The sequence below is a fragment of the Thermobia domestica genome, chromosome 18 (genome assembly GCF_964235325.1).
Source record: "Thermobia domestica chromosome 18, izTheDome1.hap1.1, whole genome shotgun sequence".
NCBI lineage: Eukaryota > Metazoa > Arthropoda > Insecta > Zygentoma > Lepismatidae > Thermobia > Thermobia domestica.
Genome location: NC_137471.1, coordinates 154513351 through 154527956, shown reverse-complemented (window position 1 = coordinate 154527956; position 14606 = coordinate 154513351). Strand labels below are relative to the sequence as shown.

Genomic DNA, 14606 nt, shown 5'->3' with positions numbered 1-14606 from the left:
CGAGAATGTATATACATGGCAATGGTAATATTTTAAGTTTCTGAAACAGTGGTCTACTTGGTGTATGAAACGGAACTGATGACATTATTCGTAACATTTTCTTCTGCATTGTAAATACTTTCTTCGCATAACAGGTATTACCCCAGAAAATGATTCCATACGATAGAATTGACTGGATCAATCCGAAATAAATTGTTTTCAATGTTTCTGTAGTTAGAATCTTACTAACTTTACGTATAAGATATATTTTAGCGCTTAGTTTTCTCAACAAATCATTCACGTGATCATCCCATGTTAACTTAGAGTCTAATTTTAACCCTAAAAATTTACAAGTGTCAGATATCTGCATGAGTTCCCCGTCTATACGTATTTGATGTATATTTAGAGAGTTCAGTTTTCCTTCATTGAAACTCATTATAGTTGTTTTCGCTGTATTTAAGTTAAGTTGGTTTGCTTTTATCCATTCTGCAATTTTATCTGTCCTGTTCTTAAATATGAATTCCTCGGAGCAAATGTTATTTGGAATTTCAACTAAAATGTTTTTATCATCCGCAAAAAGTACGCTTTTGTTTGGAACTATATAATCGGGAAGATCGTTAATGTATATAAGGAAAAGTATAGGACCTAATATTGATCCTTGTGGAACTCCGTGCCTAATGTGTCTTACCTCTGACTTGGTTGGACCTATTTCTAGGTTGCATGCGGTTAGTCAAATAGGATTGGAACCATAAATTAGCATGACCTCTAATGCCATAACTACGCAATTTATTCAATAAAATTTTGTGATTAACAAGGTCAAAGGCTTTTGTGAGATCCAGAAAAATTCCTTATATTTTATTTCTTCTCTCTCTCGCTTTATATATATCACTTAGAAAAGCAGCTACAGCATTGTTAATTGATTTGCACTTCCTAAACCCGAATTGGCTCTTCGTGAAGATATTATTCTTTTCCAAAAAGGGCACCAACCTGTTATACATAACTTTTTCTAAAATTTTGGAGAAAACAGATAGAATAGAGATAGGACGATAATTTCTTGGGTCAGTAGTTGATCCTTTTTTGTGTATAGGTCTTATTTTTGCAAGTTTAAGATCTTCTGGAAATGTTCCCGTTTCAAGGGAGGAATTTCATATATCAGTCAACGGTATAAGAAAATATTCGGCACACATTTTAAGCAAATAATAAGGAATGTCGTCGGGCCCAGAAGATCTCTTCGTCTTCATTTTTTTAATAATCGATCTTATTTCTAACTCTGTGGTAGGTATTAAGTATATAGATACAGAATTACTAGATAATTTTATGTTGTTTGTCTTTTCAGGCTCAGAATTTGCGTATGTTTTCGCAACGTTGGCAAAAAAATCATTAAGTAGGTTTGCAATATGGTGTTTATTGGTTATTTCTTGGCCATGGTGTATTATTTTTTTAATTCCTATTTTTTGCGGTTTTGATGCGGTTGATTGTTCGTTTACTACTTGCCATAGTGTTTTGTTCTTGTTATCAGATTTAGATATCCTATTTGACGTATGCATTTTCTTTGCTTCTTTTATTACTCCTTTAAGAATACTTCTATATTTATTAAAATATTCTTTTAGTTTCCTATTATTCGTCCTTTTCACAATTGTGTGTAGTTGTTTCTTTTTCATGCAGGAATAAATTATGCCTCGTGTTATCCAGTTGCATCTAGTTTTTTGAGAATATACCTTTATCTTCTTAAGTGGAAAGGCTATTTCGAAATAGTGCCTAACGGTATTAATGAACTGTCTGTATTTATTGTTTACGTCATTTTCTAGTAATATGTCCGTCCAGTCTTCCTTGCTAAGAAGATATTGAAAGTACTTAACGTTTGTTTCATGAAAGTTTCTTGCCCACTTACATTCTTTTCTATCAATTTTCCGATCTTGGGGTTGAAGTGTTATGTTTATTTGAACTGCAACTAGTTTCATTATCTATTATAATTTGATCTATACAAGATTCTGAGTTTTCTGTAATGCGGGTTGGAGTGTTTATAGCGTGTTGTAGGCCGAAGGATTGCAAAGTGTTTGATAAAAATGTTAGGTGGTTTGATGGTGTCAGGAAATCAATGTTTAGGTCGCCACATAATACGATTGGTTTACTTTATTTCTTAACTAGAGTTAGCAGTTGTTCTAATTTTTCAATAAAACGGGGAAAGGAGCTGTCAGGTGTTCTATACATGACTATTATAGTGAACATATGTAATGATTTTTCGATTTCTATTACCGCATGCTCAAATGTCTGTTCCTCATTTAGATACATGCTGTTGGTTTTTACTTTATACTTTAATATTTTTCTCACAAACATTAAAGCACCACCGCATCTACTGAAGGTCCAGCAAAATCCACCAACACATATATAATTTGGTAGGACTGTATACTCTATTTCACCTTCCCTCAACCAGTGTTCGGTAATACAAATTACATCTGGGTTCATCAGCTCACTGTCGTTTCTAATTAGTATGTCTAGTTCATCTATTTTATTTCTAATGGATTGTATATTCTGATGCAGTACCTTTAGTTCAACTGTATTACATTGATTTGATTGATAACATACTGACCTAGAAGAGGTATCTATGTCGATGAGTGGATCATTTGTAATCTCTTTGATAATTAGATTTTCATCTAACTTAGATGCATGTTCCCCATTAACTACTTTAGAAGTGATATTATAGTCTCGTCGCATAAAAAATCACTATTCCTGAGTTTTTCGGGGTTCCACATGAAGTGATTGTTTCGATTGTGTTTACTTATTTTGTTCCCAAATTGATCCTGTACTATTCATCTCTACAAGTATAGATACCCATTTAAGCGTCTGTGTTGCTCAGCGGACGATTTCCTGGAGCATCAAGACATTGAGAGAGAGAGACTTCTTTTTGCTTTATCATTCGTACTACTTTCTATCTGTTTTATGACTTTGTACACATCTTGTTACTTTTAATGATTTTTCAGCTATTCAAATCTTTACATTTTACACGATTAATTACCTTTCCATATTGCCGATATTCTTGTTCAATACAGTGATAATGATACTATGCACAACTTTTGCGATGCTTACCACAAACAAACAATCAATTGCCGAGAGAGCAATCGTGGCTGAGGAATTAAGCAACTACAGAAGAAGATGAATGGAAATATAAAGTTGCTTTTTTGAACGTTCATGTAAATCATTTCATTAACACTGGCAACGTAAAATATAAGGGGAGTATAAGAACAGTGTTAAATTCTTATTATATTTCAATTCACAATGGCTGGTGAGGCGTCTGTTAAGTTGGAATTGATGTGCAAAGAAGAAATTGCTTATGATATACCTCATGAAGATCCACTCGAAGGGAAAGGGTGGACATACGAACTAATGACTGACAACAAAGAGTTAATATTATCTACAACGGAAGGAGAGGAAAAAATGGACAAGAATACAGCTATGTGTTCTTTGGATGTGAAACTGGATGTTGATAAGGTGAAATCAGAATTAGCAGTAGAAGATCCTGCATTTGAAAATAATATAAAAACGCTAAAAAAAATAGTGGTTCAGGAGACTTGCGCATCGTACTCTAATGACTCCGAACAATTAACAACAAAAAGTTTAAATTCAGTTCGACTAGAAAGGTAATGTTCAATTTTTCATATATTAATTGGCTCAGATTGATGATACGGTTACATGGGTTCGGAAACTTTGTTGGTTAAAAGCAATACTGCACGAGATATATTTAGGTATGGGAGATATCATGAACGTAAGTTAGTAACCTACAATTTCGAAATGGCATGGCACACATAGAATAGCTGTATACTAAATAAAAATAATAATAAGATTGATACCACCCATACAATTCTTATGTAGTTCATATCTTGTTAAATAATTATTTCTTTATTATTGGTTACACATTTCTCACTAATTGTGGCACATATGTTTTATTTATATAGAGTGTTATGTAAAATAACAAATTGTGAGAATGGTAATTATCCTAAAATTTTACAATTTTAAACCTGTAATGTACTATATTCGAACATAGCCTCATTTTTCCGGCGGGCTTCGAAAAACGTAAGCAAAATACAAGATGAAGAATATATTAACCAACAATGAATGTTCATTAATTGTAGAGGTCCATACATCAGTCCATTTCATAGCTGCACTCATTTTTTCACGGAAGTCGACCTTATACATTCCCAGGAATCATTTCTAGGGTATGGACCTCCATTTCTCAATATGGGATCACTTTAGGAGCTTAGTGAGCGTACATGATATATGAAATATTGTAAAAACAACGCCACCAGCATGTGCTAAATGGACGGTAAAAATAAGATTGCTATGCAGATTAGGGCATTACGCAGAATGTGTGTAAACGAAGATAGCGCAAAATTCTGTATTTAGGATGGCTTACATGTCTGACGTGTTGAATGTGTTCTAGTACGTTCCTAAGTATTTTATAGGTAACATTCTTAAATGCTTTCTTTGCTTCTATTTTTGTGTTCCAAAGTAACACAATACATTAGGGAAGTAACTTCTTAATTATATGGATCCCTTCATTCCCAAACATTTTTATAGTTCCGTGTTATGATTTGCCACATTGAATTTTGATAGTTATTTATTTATTTATTTCATTTTCCGCCGTAAGAACTTAGCGTTCATGGCTTCGTCAACAGATACAGTTACTATTACAATTAATAATAATCATAATTACAAGAGAAACGCTACAATTAATAATACATTTATTTAAAATATATATATAATAATACAACATATAATAATAATAATAATACAAAATATATACGTAACAATAAAACAGAAAGTGTATTTTTAGAGAAAATATAAATTGTATCTGTTTTTATATATTTCAAAATTCAAATAAATCTTAAAATATTTACATTACAAAGAAAGATCACACTAAAGATATTCATCTATATCATAGAAAAGATGTTCATTTCGCTTACAGTGGTTACTAGCTACCGTAACGCTGGGTAACTTTGCACATCGGGCATTACTTCGCACAAAATATGAAAGGAGTGTCACAGTCCTCTGTAGGTAAAACCATGAACTGTATACAGAAAGTTCAACTACCCTCTACGATAGAACATGTAACTTTATTTTGGCGTTAATGTTGGGATCAGCATCAGTTCTAATTACAAGGAGGGTTTGTTGTTGTAGTTATATAGAAAGCAGTCACTGTAAAAACCGCCAAATTTTAAAAGAATTTCCGTCAATATTAAGTCAGTTTCGTTATATTATACAACGTAACTAATAACCGTTTGAACATTTTAATACAAATAAATGAGTTAAACGGCGGTTAAGCCTTACGGAGCGCCATTCTGTGCGACATCGGTTGACAACACAGGTTGTAAGTCATTCATAAAAAATACAGATTAATGAATTGGTTCCTAAAACCAACGGCGCTGACAATCTATTACAGTTGAAGCTTGCACGGTCCCTGACGATTCGAATGAATCGCTTCTACCCTAAGACCTTACATACCACCCTGGTTGCGTGCCTTCGGCATTGTAGTCATGACACATCTGGGTTAATTTCCCAACCCCAATTGGGCTGCCAACATTCAGGCCTTGAGGACGCATTTTAAGAAAATAAATATTATTAAAGGATGACAAGAAATATACCCTGGGAGGAAATTTAATGCTACAGCCCCACATTTCAATTCATCAATCTTTTAATCATTAGTATTACTTGAGGCCCGCTCATACCCGCAAAATTGGTAGGTTTACAAATGTAACCTTTTAAAGAGCGCTAGCTAATACTTATGTGTGGCTTACTAGCAATTGCACTTATCTTTATCGAGAATAAAATCACATCCGAGAGCATTTGTCACAATAGTGAAATATAAGGTAACAGGAATATTAACTTGTTCATTAAACATTATTGTTGTTCAGGGCCTACTCGTACGTAGCAATCTTAATAAGTTCTCAAAACATAAACCTTAATTTTATTATATACTGCCTAACTGACATAGGCACTCCGTACTATCGATACATCATAGTATCCGGTGTTTATCGTAGTAAAGGGTACCGTGTAATCGTAAACGGGCTTCCCTTTTTGTTTTTCTCGAGATCGGTTTATGATTCCCGGCACAAGAAACCAAGAGTTATTTTCAAAAATAAATAAGGATAACATTTAATTTACTTTCTCTAAATCCAAATCAAAACTCTAATTATTTTCTATAAATCCAAATCAAACCTAAGTATTATATATCAAAATCCTAAATCCCAACATCAATTTTATTACTATTATACTTTTCTCTAATTATGCCAAACATTAAAAGTTAGAAAAACTTTGAAATTGTAGTCAATTGCCGAATCTACACATTAGCTGGGGCCCAACCAAGCGTCGCACTGGTTTCATCTCTTTAATTTTATAACGAAAGTACTGATGACCCTAGGGGATGAATTATGTTTTAACATTCAACTTTTCTTAACTTGTAATATCGCTTTCTCTGAAGTAAATTAACTTCAGGTATCAATGATCACATTGAATGCACATTGACTTTTCATAGTAGACGGCATATATATATCGAACGACGAACAAATCAACGAACAACTTTATCAAATTCAAGGTAATTGTCAATTACTTTTAATGTTTAACTAAATTGTGTGTAATTTACAGTATTTTGACAGCGGCTTAATCTTACATTACAAATTTGGCATATTTTCCATTATACAATCACAACATCAGATGAAAAAATTAACTATCTGAAGAGCACATTTTTTTAATTACCCAAAATTTTAATTTTATGATTAATTGTAGTTATTTCTACTAGTTCTCTAATTATGTTCGTAATTATCTCTAATTGCCTAACATGTCTCTAAATGCTTGATTGTATGGAGACAGCTAAATGTTAATATAAACATAAAGGAGAATGATTAAAAACTCAAAACAAGATTTGATAATAAAATTTTATTATGAAGTATGGTTCCCAAAACTGGAAACACCTGAAAAGAAAAAAAAAAAATACAATACTTAAACATTCTGACAAGAATTCGATACTGAAAGTTCTAATCCAAAATGGGATAGTCATAGTTTTCAAAAGTGGTGCGGTATTATTACAATTTCGAAGTCCGAAATCGCGTTTTCAATCAATTACCTGTCTAAAATTTACAATGCTGTCCTTTTCCTTTCCACGTTCATCTTTCATCTCCAAAAGCTGTAAGGAAACCATAAAACATGACATCTGAGTGATTGTACCTGATTGTAGAGCGATATTGATGATTTCTTGGACTGGTGGGTAAGTGGCGGTGGGCACACACTTTGATTCTGAAAAGCAACCTTCGATATTCGTGGGAATAATCAAATAAATAAACTATAGTCCTTTTCTCATTCTCTAAAAGTTTAAAACGTCAAATTCGGTATTTCTGATTTCTCATCTCTTGCGGGGTTTAGTCCGGGTTCGGGTGAAGTTCACGCTTTTTTTGGGCTAAGATTTTAATTTTCCATCTGTGCCGGTTACGCTTGTAAGCTGTAAATTAGCACGTTTGCATGTACTTCTCCAGCTAGTTTGCTTAATTTGCGGAATTTTATTCTTTTTTACAGCGCATTTACTAATTCTCCACGTAATGACACGCCTTCCTTTACGACAATTGGATTTACGCTGCATTGCGATATCTGTCATAAATTTCTTTTTATGTTTGCGCTTACTGTTACTATATTTTGCCATGTAGTTTACTATAAAATGTTCGTTCGTATTTTCGCTTAAGCTTTTTAGTACTCTTCGGAGTCGATGTATACTTCTTCCGCATGTTTGACTCGGAATAACCTCGCCTACAGCTCGACTTTAATTTGCATGTAGTTCGTCTTTGACCGAGTTTAGTTTGTTTTGATTTACGCTTAACAAAGCACTTTCCTTTTATTCTCAACTTATTTCCTACTGCACGCCTAATACGTGGTTGTGCGCGCTGAGAATACGTTGTACGTGGAGGTCGACGAACATTGTTATCATCACGAGCAATCAACTGGTCTAAATTTTGAGCAGCACTACACTTAAATTTTCGCTCTTTACAATCTCGCAATAGCGAAGTACTAACTTGAAAATTCAAACATTTCGGCAACTGAAAATTAATAAATATTGCATCTGATATATACTGATATTATAATCACGTCTGCTCATTTTAATTCTGCTGATTATGCTCCTCGAAATCGAGTTTACGTTAATAATGTATTATGAAAACTCAACTGGGTGTTATTGGCCATCTTATTTTCCTTCTTAACCTTGGTGTTACATTTGGGTTCTATAACGGAAATATACTTTCGACTGCGTGTGCTTTATTGAAAGTGTTGCTTTTGCACTTGTTTACGGTAAACATTTCCGACCGATATATTATGTACGAGACGTTCACTACATAAAACACAGTTCGCTTGGCGGGTTTACACTCTAAACTGTGAATTTGAAGTCGTTTCCTTCTACAATACTCAAAGCTGATAAAGTCGGAATGGATTTGCAGCACTAAAATGCAACTTACGTTAGACATACATGGTTAAAAAAATAAATTTGAATTCGTTAAGTCGCGCAAAACCATTTGCTTCCGACACAAAATCGACTACGCTGTAACTTCGTTATCACACAAAATCATCAATTGAACTCTCAAGCCTTCCCTGGCTTCTTCGAGAAGGCGCATACGCGCAACCTCAATGCTATCGCTTATGATGTGTGAAACATCGGTATCCCTTACCGGCAAACAATTACATTAGAAACAATTGTCTACAGGTACACGTAACTATTCTTCCTTTTTCGCTATCTCTACACTGCATGTTTCCTTTTCCTGACTGTAATCGACTTTCTGGTTTATTTGGTACATATCGTTCATAACGTGGGCCGGCTCGAATTCAAGAGTATTTACGGTTTCTTTTCCGCCTTGCACTTCCTTGCACTGTTGTATTTTGTTGGTTTGCTGCGGCAGTGGTGGACAACACTGTCGCCTGTTATCTTCGTTACCTATTGTTTCTTCTCCGAGTCTTGTATTCTTAAAATGTTCAGTTTAAGAGACCTAAACGTGACTTCATGAATGTCCAGTCAGCTAACTATATTCTTTATCTTCAAACAATCACCTATTCTCAAGTGTGTTTCCGTTTCATTCTTACAAATTAATAAAAGATGTCCAGTTTGTTACTTTTGTTTCTAAATTCAATCCTAAATAAGACACCTGTATGACCATCTTGTACTTCAGTACTACACTCCGACTTCATCATCCTTCTGAATCTAGCTGGTACACTCGAGGACAAAACTTGGGTCCTCGACAATATTTTAAACAGATTTACTGCGTATCTAATCAGCCCTCGAGCCATTCAACGAATCAGCATAAAGAAGCGAAACGCATAACTTTTAGTACAAAGCAGAAGTACGTAAAACCTTTATATGATATTTGACAATTATTAAAGATTTCTTTAAGTTTGTAATAAAGGGCTGCATTATAGGTGGCATTTGCGTTATAATACAGAGATCTATCATTCGCTGAGGCGATTAAGAAATCGATTAATTATCCAATCTAGTTTAGTTTTACGAAGCCCAAAATCTACTTTCCATTTACAAACCCATCAATTATAAAATTGCATACTACTTACAGCCTTGTCAACCTAGTTTTAACTTTGTGCAGCCAATCGCCTATGTTTTCTTTCACTTTCTCATCAGTAGTACTAATGTACACTTTTTTTACACGCATCTGAAAACAGAAATAATTAATTTTAAAAAATTGTATTTGAGTATACACAGCAATGCAAGACACTGGTAAAGACGAAGTTTTATGAACAGGACTACATCAATATATTCACATTTTTTTTTTTTTTTGTAAGGACAGAAAGATCTGGAATTATTTATTCATATTGTACACAGCAGCTTGAACGTGGAGTTAATTCCATCCCTTTATTTTTCTCATTTTAAATGAAAAATACAAGGTAAGCACCACGGACATTGCTGCAGAGTTCACAAACTGCAAACTGTAGCGCGAAAAAAAAAGTATAAAATTTATTCATACAATATGTAGTTCTATTGGCTGTGAGAATTAAAATCTAAATTCTTATAAACAACTATGCAAAACAAGTTTAAAAATAAAATAAACATTTAAAAAAAACTTTCGAAGGGAAAAGCGTGGAGACCACTATCATTAGTATATAAATATTTATTATTTGATTTATATGAGAACGCTTCCCACGATTGTATCTTTCAAAGAAAGATCAAATTTGAAATTGTAAAAGCGAGAAAAACTCAGAAGTTTTTTCTCGAATTTCGATAATCGGACCTTTTTTTATTTATCGATTTTTCTCTCAAATTCATATTTTCGAGTTAGAAGCGGATGTGTTTACGTCTTCGTTAGTGACAATATTTACGCGCCTCTAAAGGCAAACAAAACCTCGAATCAAGGTAAGTTACCGGATCATTGTTGTACACGGGAGAAAGCACTTTCCAACAATAACGTCATCGCAGGCGACAAGCGAATATTTCAGCAGTAAATTGGCCCCGAAAACTTATTTAAACGGCAACAGACAACTTGTAAGAACCAAAGGTCGTCCTACGTATAAAGTAACAAAAAAGAATAGGAAAAATTTAAACTTGCAACGACACATTTTGTTGAAAGAAATTCGGACTCGTCTTACATGTTTGGCATTTGTTAAAAATTACGACTAAAATTCAGGCCCGATATTTTTAGCTACACAAATTTGCAAAGATTTCCACATTTCTGGTAAACAGACAATATATAGGTAATACTGAAAAATGTCTTCCTTCTGCTGAGTAAAGCACAATCCTATATAAATATTTTAAAACTACATTTAATATTTTTATGGAACCTCTTTTTATACGAGGTTTAAGCCATAAGTCATGACAACTATTTCAATATGTATTTAAAATAAAATCACGCTAAACAGCTGCCTAATTCAATAATTCGAATATAGCGTCAAGAATCTTCGATGTTCCAAAGTTAATTTACTCCCAGCAATTATTTCAATTTCTTTCAGCAACACCTGCCTGACATCTTAATGAAGAATTGCCATGTTGGTGTCTTGGTGCAATTTACGATGTGGGAGATAGCATAACAAAGTTGCAAAATCTTTCAAAAATTTTAAAATATATTATTTATAGCTTACTGCCCTCACCTTTTAAAATCTTAGACATATTCACAAACTAAACTTGAAAGAATATAGTTATACTTCTTGGGCATCTAAGGCTCAGACCGGGATAAGGGAAGGGAAGAATGTGGACAGGCAGAGTCCCAGAATCTACCATCCCATCATTCGTCGGCTGGAACTAAAGACATAAGAGGAAAGCTCATCAGGTAGTCCGATCGGAGCAGTGAGATTTATAGGTATGAGTATAAAGAAAATTTTATATAAAGTACTTACGTAATACAATATTCCCAATTTGTGTCCCAATGAACGCTTTCTTATCCAATTTCATCGTCGATCTCCCACTTAATGTGAACATCTGGCCCAATTCATCATGTAAGAGGCGTCGGAGCATATTATTGATGAGCGTCTTCTCATCACGACCACCAGTACTGATTAACATTTGAACCTAAAAAATGCAGATATTTAATGCTTCTATTTTCCACAATAAGCAACTACATGCTTACGTATTACATGTAAGAGACTAAAATTGTCTTATTAAGAACTATCTTTTTCCTCTAAAACGTGTTTTTCCCACTCACATTAAACAATAGTGGCTAATACACATTTAAACCTAGAGAGTATAAGCTTGCAGAGAAGGCTGTTCCTATCCACATAAAGGATTTAATGCATGGCGTATTGTGATTTTCTATTTTGTTCATTCCTGCAACAATTTCACTGTTGAATTATTTGCTAATCACGAATCAGTCAACTGATTTTAACAACGGATAATATGGAAATTAAATGGAACCCTTTACATGATTATGAGCTTCCTTCTCTGAAATTTTGAACCAAGTTAAAAAAAATACAGAGAGGTTTCTGCCATCTATTCGTAGAGGCATCTGGTATATAAGCTTTCTCTTTTTTGGTGCACAAATAAAATCATTACGAGTGATGGCCATCAGCAGTAACTGATAATCGGAGATAGTTCCTTGCCCTTTTCAAGCAACAGTAAAGGAACTGGAGCTCGGTAATGTAATAAAAATTTTCAATAGAGAAATTATTTCCGAATAAGCTTCTGCACGTTTTGCAAGCATGCAGCAGAAGAAGCTAGATCATTAACCTGTTTAACAAAGACTATACAGAGGTTTTAACTATTAGTTATCTTTTCACTTTTCTAGTAAACTAAAAATATCTACAGAAATAAAATATCGTATTTGCCTAAAAGTAAGCATAATCCAAGTTTATTTGTAAAAGTCTAGTACGCAGCTTACATGACATGACAAGCTTACATGACAAGCAAACTTTCAAGCAATCATCATCATCATAATAATAATATACAATACTTATGTCAACAATGTTGTGCCTGTTGCTCATGTTATCACTAGCATCTACAAAAGAAAGATAGAAATATTCCATAATGTATTAGGCAGTAATAAATTTGATTGGACAATTCCCACATGCCAATCTTTGCCCTTCTGTTTTTCAAGCTATAGTGGAAACTGTCGAACTCAAAAAAATCTTGGGTTTAATAAGCCCTCGTTTCTCTTCAGTGATTCACTCCGGAAATTTCTACGTGGAACTATAAAAAACTTTAAAAAAAATCAGGATGTCTATAAACGTAATTAGAACTCACAACCTAGCGAATGATTACCCAACGCTCCACGCCTTTCAAAATTAACTTTCAATCGATTCCGTGGACTGTTTAAAGCTAACATTGCTTCAAAAAGAAATTAAGCGAAATGAAACGAAATATTTAGTTTAGCTCCCCATGGTTGTGCCAGCATAGGGTGAAAGAGACGATAAATGATGGATGAAGGAAATGGTGGAATGAGAAAGTGGAAGGAAATGGGAAAGCCCCGATATATCCCACGAGCACGATGTTGGCAGGGGCTGCGATCGAACACGGATCCTTGAAACCAGAAGCGAGCACTCTACTACTGAGCCACCATGAGACCCTGGTTCGAACAGGCCCACGTAAACAGTACTTTGAGGAATACGGTTTACCATACAGCATTAGATGGGAAGCACATAATGTATGTGCCAAGTAGTTTCAGACTGTTTGAGAGAACGAAATATCGGAGTGGTTCCCCATGACTTCTATCAGTGAATAAAAAAAAAACATAGATCTAAGAAAGTAGCATTCACTACAAGCTAGAAAGGTATAACCTATAAATATAAAATAAAAAGCAACGCCTGACACATCGATGAACAGGGGCACCTGTAGAATTAGGATCCTAGAATAAACTCCAACTACAATATAATATACACAGCTACATTCAAAGCAAAATGTTGCTTACAAATTTTAATCTGAGTTTAGCGTTGTCCTTCAACTGTTGTTCAAACTTATGGAAGTCTTCCAATATTTTCAACGGTAGCACGCTCAAAGAAGCAAAATGGTCGTCATTCTCGTCTGCGCAATGTGCTGCGCAGTTGGTAGCACATTGGACGTAAGCTCGAGGGTCCCAGGTTTGATCCCCGGTTCGTCACGTAACTTACACTCCTTAAAAAAATAATTTGCACCTACAGGGATTTGGCATATCAAAATCGGAAGGTTAACCGTTATTACGAGAAAAAAACATTATGGTTCTTATTCACCCACATTTTACCACGCCTATTTTAATGGAGCTGACAGGAAAATGGCTTAACCATCCTAGTAACAACAGCTAATAAAGATCCTGTAGCCAGGCAAACACAATAGGGCCCTTCAGAAATATGTCAGCCAAACTTGCCGGTTAGAGATTACCAATTAAGGGCCGGATTCGACCAACTAAAGTCCAGCCGAATTCCCCAACACAATGTAACAGTTCAATTTTTACACTATGCGAGAAACGGCGGAGTAAAAATTGTTGCATGTTTTAGAGTTTGGAGTGGAGGAGTTATTGTAAAAAATAAATAAATAAATAAAAATAAAATAAAATAAAAAGTAGGAGTTATGTAACCCAAATTATCTAATTATCAGAGCACCATTAGTGGCAGGATTTTGAAACTAATCGGTCACAGACGCTTCAATGACTTTTGCGTCGTTCGAACTGTGAAATGACAATAGGGCATAACGTTTGAATGATCATGAGTGGAATTAGAATTGCATGGCGAATTACGTTCTGATGATTACGTTCCAGGTTGCATAGCTTTTTTTTTTTTAAAGTAACTTCCTCACTCCAAACTCTGAAACATGCATGAAAATGAAAGTGGTTGGTCACATTAACTGATGTGATCATTTATCTCACACATCACAGACAGATCTAAGCCAATTCATACCGTTAGAGGATAGACAAGGAACTTTCCAAGGTGTATATAGTTTCGAGAGCAGATTCATCATTGTCGCCCAATCAAGTTACGCGAGGAAGGTCTACACTGGATGGTGGAAAACAACGTGAAAGTGAATGCTGCCTATTTCCAGGACACAACGTGACCCCGATCTATCGAACGAACATCCCGTTTGTACGGAGCAAACAGGAATCAACAGAGAATTGTATACAGAGAAAATAAAAAAAAAATGTATTTTTCCTTTATGACCCCTTTTCTCTTTTAGTCCCTGTAAATAATTCGAATTTCATTGT

General features: G+C 34.4%; 1 protein-coding gene across 1 annotated transcript in view; it reads left to right on the top strand.

The window, feature by feature from the left end:
• Positions 1–2863: 2863 nt before the first annotated feature.
• Positions 2864–14606, top strand: part of LOC145675834 (uncharacterized) — a 37044-nt gene continuing 25301 nt past the window's right edge. The window contains exon 1 of the mRNA XM_081746575.1: positions 2864–3617. Within this exon, the coding sequence (XP_081602701.1) occupies positions 3256–3617 (362 nt within the window). The 5' untranslated portion in view covers positions 2864–3255. The remainder of the gene's footprint in view (positions 3618–14606) is intronic.